Source organism: Corella eumyota, chromosome 1 (genome assembly GCF_963082875.1).
Source record: "Corella eumyota chromosome 1, kaCorEumy4.1, whole genome shotgun sequence".
Lineage (NCBI taxonomy): Eukaryota > Metazoa > Chordata > Ascidiacea > Phlebobranchia > Corellidae > Corella > Corella eumyota.
In genome coordinates, this window is record NC_137490.1 from 9,639,004 (window position 1) to 9,645,089 (window position 6,086).

General features: G+C 27.6%; 1 protein-coding gene across 1 annotated transcript; it reads right to left on the reverse strand.

Moving 5' to 3' along the window:
* On the reverse strand, positions 1-4,150 carry LOC145758393 (gamma-butyrobetaine dioxygenase-like). The gene is made up of 10 exons (XM_082572512.1): positions 4,065-4,150; positions 3,789-3,925; positions 3,455-3,665; positions 3,283-3,358; positions 3,162-3,206; positions 2,401-2,525; positions 1,874-2,075; positions 1,502-1,624; positions 678-782; positions 1-108 (listed from the first exon to the last, which is right to left on the reverse strand). Exons 1-10 carry the CDS (start codon positions 4,148-4,150, stop codon positions 1-3), a joined length of 1,218 nt encoding a protein of 405 aa, XP_082428638.1.
* Between the last annotated feature and the right edge of the window lie 1,936 nt (positions 4,151-6,086).

Genomic DNA, 6,086 nt, shown 5'->3' on the forward strand with positions numbered 1-6,086 from the left:
CTAAATGCAACTTCGATTTCCAATTTTTGTTGGTGTAACTCCTACCTCAAGCTCAGTACCGAGCACCATGTATTTGCTCCTCACATCTTCAGCATTTACATATGTTGACTGCACAAAACAACTTTTTTAGGTAGTAACCACATGGGTTTATAATTTACACACCCCGTCTAACCCAAAAAATTATATATTAAAGTAAAATCCATATAAAACAACTTTTAAAAATAAATAGGTATAATACTATAAAATCAAACTTCATGCACCATAAGTAAATGTATAAAAAAGTTGCATTGCATCAATTTACAAAATGTTAAAAAAATACTTTTCTTTATTTTGCAATCATTACGTAACTTAAAAACACCAGAATTTTAACAAAATATTATTTAATTCATGTCAATTAAAAAAAATTCATTACAAATTATATTCAAACTGCCAAAGTCAACTCAAGACTGGGTTGTAGTAACTGATGTTACTGTATGATTATGTCATGAAGTTGACCTTCCCACATTGAGGATAAACAAATGTAAAAAATAACTAATTTATCAAAGATCAATAATATATTAAACTAGTATAGGTAGTTAAAGATTGAACTAGGATAGTAAAATATATTTGCACAATGCTGTAAAGTGATCCTAATTTTTTGACAAACATAAGTAAGTATCCAAAAAATATTTACTGACTTGTAAAAGTCTCATCCCCCCATTTGGTTCAAAAGCGTTACGCCCATGAGCAACTCTGCGGTTGTTAAAAACAAGCAAATCTCCTGGTCTCATACGATGATTAAACTAAAAAAGCATAACCAAAAAATTTTAAAAAATAATTTGATGTTGGGAATACAAGATTACAATTTAATCAAACTTACAAAATGTATTTTTACAAACAATTTTTTAAAAACAAAAAAATTAACAAAATTTGTATAAAAGTTAAAAGATAATAAATAAAAGGGAAAATAATAAAAATCTTTAAGGTTATTGTCATTTTTTTTCTACACAAGAAGATAAAGTGTATTATTACTATTAAATTATTTGTACAATTAAACTATCTAGACAATGTTGTTTGAATAAATAACAAAGTTCAATTTGTTAAACAACAATTCCAAAGTTTAACATTTTTACCACCATGTGTGTCAATGAAACCAGTTTATCAAGTAAATGATTAATTTAAAGCCAAAGTGCTGATCCAACAAAACATAATATATTAAACTGTAACCACTTTATAAAATTTAAACAAAGCTGATTATTGACTAAAAGGCTTTGGTTTGCAAAAGCTTTGCAAAATTTGAGCAAGAAGAATTGCGTTAGTTTAAATAATCTGAATAGTTAAAAAAATACTGGATCAAACGATTGCAAACCTATCCCTCACCCATTTGAAATCCACGTAATATATGCAACTTATTCTATATCTATTGGATCCATACAATCCATGCGTTCTTGGTGTAATTTAATATATTATTAAGTTTTTTTAATACTGAAGTTATTTATATTAAAGATTTAAAACAAATTACTCTAATTTCAGGTCTTGTTATTATTCTCCAAAGTTTTCTGTGAGCACTATAATATTTTTCAACTAAGTTTTCATGAACTCTTAATGTTGAATCCAACCCAGTGTTAAAATGAACAGCCACAATCTTTACGATGAAAAATTCAAATAAAAATTAGAAAAATAAAATAAATGTAACTTAATTGTTGTAAAACTGTTAATTAAGCAAGAAGTAAATAAAGATTGTATGCCATACACATGTTACGCTAAGAATATTAATAAACTGTGTTTGTAAGTATTAGTAACTCTATTAAAACTTTTTATATTTTGTTTTTATAACTGTTAAACAACAGAAAACATATTATTAAGAAAACATAATAAAAATAACTGGGATTACCTGATCAACATAGTCAACCTCAATGACAGGTTTTCGTGTTTCATAAAACGCTTTATTTTTTCTCTTAAAGTCAATGGTTGCAAAACTTTGGGGCACTTTTGTTAGAATTTTAAAGTCTTCTGGTGATTCAGTTCGAAGTATTTCTGCACTTTGAAACATGTCAGCAATAACTGTTTCTCCGCCTTTTACACACTCATCAAACCTTAATATAAGAATTGTGTAAAAAAATATAAACAGCATTTTATAGTAAATTAAACAGCATTTTATAGTAAATAATCAACTACTAAGACAAAAAAAAATTAAAATGTTAAATTTTTCAGCAAAATAAATTGAATATAACATAAGATGTTAAAAAAGTCATTGACCCTTTTGCACAAAAATAAGTAAGAAATTAAACTTAAAAAGGGGTAAGCAAGGCCTTTTTAATTCCCACTAAGTATTAAAAAATTTTTTAAGAAAATATTGAAGTCACGAGCCAGCTTAATAGAAAATTTAATTTATTTAAAACTCAACTTTAAAGTACTTACTGAAGGCAATGAAAGAATTGTGTTCCTAACTCTGACTCATAATGAGCTTGGTCAGAATGAAAAGTCAAAAATTCCCGCGTATTTGTTACAACCTCTTTGCTACCTGTATCTTGAATGGAAAAGACCTGCAAAAATTGTAAGAGGTTTGCTTTTTCGAAAAATTCTAGACAATATTTATTGCTAAACCTTGTTATAAAATATTATGGCATAGTCTTACTTTAAAGCAATAATGTAAGCAGATTTAAATGAAAAATGATTTACAGGTTTTGGGAATATAACAGTAATGTGATGCAAAAAAAAAACATAAAAGTATCAAGAATAATATTGAGTAATTATCATGATTTTTTTATATCGGCATAATCTCACGAACACCTTTTTGTAACAACAACAATGCCCATTTTGTCATGAATATCAATATAAATTAATCCTTTGAAATTATTTAATTAAAATCTTGTAACTCTAATAACAAAAGTTTATACTTTGATTACAAGATTTATTTTGTGATAAAACAGTAAAAAATTTTCCTTTTTATATAATCAAGCTCAGTAAATTTTTTATTTAGTCAGATTTTTTAAGGTTGATTTATTAAAATGACTTTTTTAAATTACAAGATTCTAAAGAATCATAAGGTATAAACAAATTTAAAGAGAATTGTAAATTTAATGAATTCGAGGACTGTCAACTATATACATGCTATTAACAAAAAATTATTATTGCAGAATTATAAAGGCAAAAATTAATCGAAAATGACTTTTACTTACTTTTCCATATGTTGATTCCACTATTGGTCCAATCTGATTTGCAAACTAAAAAAACATAGATTAATTTAACATTTTGGTATTGTTTAAATTCAAATTTATATATAATTTAAAAATAATAAACCTCCTGAAGAAAAGGTTTTTCTGTTGGAACCCCTTTTACATAACAAACTCCAACTTTTATTACTTGTTCAAGGACGCTACAATAAAAACATAACCATACAGTTGCACTTATTTTTTTAAACCAAAGCTGTGCTACACAAAAATTTTATTTTAGCTTAAAATATAAAAATTACCTGAACAAACCCCTTTTATTTTCTTGTATTTCCTTATATTTAATCGGTTTAAGGACATGACTTTCTGTAGGTGGAATAAAATGCATTTTTCTTTCTTCAATCATTACACTTAAGCACTGATCACAATAGCACAAATCTCGCATCCATTTTATGCTCAACTCAGTTATGTGATCCACAATTATTTCACCATGAAAGTGAAATTGAATTAAATCTTTAAATAAAATTAAACTGGGTTCAATAATAAAAAAATAAGGTTATTAAGGTTATTAAAAAAAAATAAGGTCATTTATTTAACAACTAAAAAAACATAAATTTCAGCAAAAAAAACACACACCCTTATCTTTAAAGGTGTCACATTTTTCCATAAAAAGATCTTCCGGAAACAAGCTGCAATTGATTTTTTGTTGCCCAACAACTTTTTTAAGGCAGGTAAAACATTGACAATTAAACCTAAGCCACTTGCTGTGGAATCTAAAAAAATATAAAAATCAATTTTAATTATTTATAAAAAGTGGATGTAATTATGCTTAAACTTACCTTAGATGCTTACATTAATGTTTTTTTAACCTAAAAATTAGGCTTTATATGTAAGTATATTGTTTAAAAATACCTGCTGCAATGACCATCTTCCCAAAGTATGTCTACATTTTTTTGAGATTTACCTATACTTATATCTCTTGTAAGATATTTTGACATATTTTTGACTGTATGTAAAAAATGTATTTAAAAAAGATTAAAGTGCTAAGTAACATTAGGTGATCAAAATGGGTGTGGAGTATAAGAGTAAAACCCACTTCACCTTCAAGTAATAATAAAACGAAGCTTAACTCAAGGAAGCAGTTCTTGGTTATAACAAAAAGTGGGCACCAAACCGTTACTGCGTTAATCGTTAATTAATCACGTTAAATTTCTCGTTAAAATTTAACTTTTGCGTTAACTTTAAAAATCGTTATCCGACCTGTTCACTTTCGTTAAATTGTGTTTGAGTCATGGGTTTGTTATTTTAGGTTTATTACAAGTAAAGCATGGTAAAATAAGGTTATATATGTTAAATATTGCTGTTTATCGGGTTTAAGCGTTGCAATTTTTAAACGATGTATGTAACTACCATTTGATCATCGTCATTCGGCAATTATACTAGCATTAGAAACTTTTAAATAACATATGAGCATTTATGTACCGCAAAAATATTTTCAATGTTTAACATGGCAATAATCAAGGGAAAATACTTCTCGCTAAGTTAACGGACAGTAAATTCTACTCGCTAAATTTTGTGCATTCTCGTTCATTAAAAGTGAAATTTTTTGTTTCGTAATACCGATTTTCTCGCTAAGTGACGTTCTCGCTCGCTAATGACGTATAAGTAACGAGATCGTTAACTTAACAAGTTTCGTAATGCCGCCCAGACTTAATGCCGGTTCACACCAAACGACAAGAAACCATATGACCTGTCGGCCTTGGACAAAAAAAAAGGGGGTACCAAGATAGTGCAAACTCTCTGCCATCCCGTGCGGTTTAAACACCGTACAAAATACTTATGAATATGAAAAACTTATAGAGACTGTATTTATGTATATTAAGGTATATACATTATAAAGGGTACTAACAAATTAACCCCTTTATTCAAGGACAAGTCTAACACCCATAAGGCAGTTAGACGCTTTAAATTTATTCGTTATTTTATTGAACATGGTCCAATTGTGTATTTTTTTCTTGTAAAAATTGTCGCTATTTGTTATGTAGAGCCAGTGGAAACTGTGCCTAATTTCATGTTCAGTTGGACTGTATTATTTTATAAATTCATAGAATAAGGGTTAATAGTGTAACCCTTTTAATGTACAAAATGTGAATTGACAGTTGTCCGTTTTGGTGTTTTTCCCCCGCGTTTTATTTTGCCAAGTTTTTATTTAGAATTAGTTAACAGTTCAATACAGGATGTAGTCGATATACGAAAGACGTTTTTTGTGTGTAATGTACTCGTATTTATGTTAATCGTTATGTATGTAGCATAGAGACCAGTTTTTGTTGTGTGTACGTTAAATAACCAATTTTGTATATATGTAATGTAACTTTCGAGATAATTATATGATGAACGTGTTTGATTAATTAATAGATGTTGTCTGTAGATTTGGTTTGCTATTTTTGACTATTACTGGCGGGTCTTAAACCCAATTTTAGACATTAGAAACCTATACTTTATACTTAACTACCAATATTTTTGAATAAGAGCACCCTTGGGAGTTGAAACTTTTTATGATTAGATTTTTCTTGAACTTAGTCCCTATACGAAGTAACCATATTTATTAACGAATTTCTATATAACGAAGTTCTTTTTTTTAAAAACTGTGCCAATCTTGATTAACAATTGAATATTTGCACTTTTAGAAATAAACTTAAAAACCTTAAAATGTGTTAACAATTTAAGTTATGTCACAGTTACGATTCAGTTACAATTTGTGTATCTATAACCTTCTTTAAATAGAAAATAGTGGTTAGTATATAGAAACTAAATTGTAAAATAAACTATGCAAACAATTAAAGATATGATAAGCCACCTAGTTTTAAATTGCGCAACTAAATAAACCGTTTAACACAAATACCATAAACACCCATTTCTATGAGTTTGATGCCA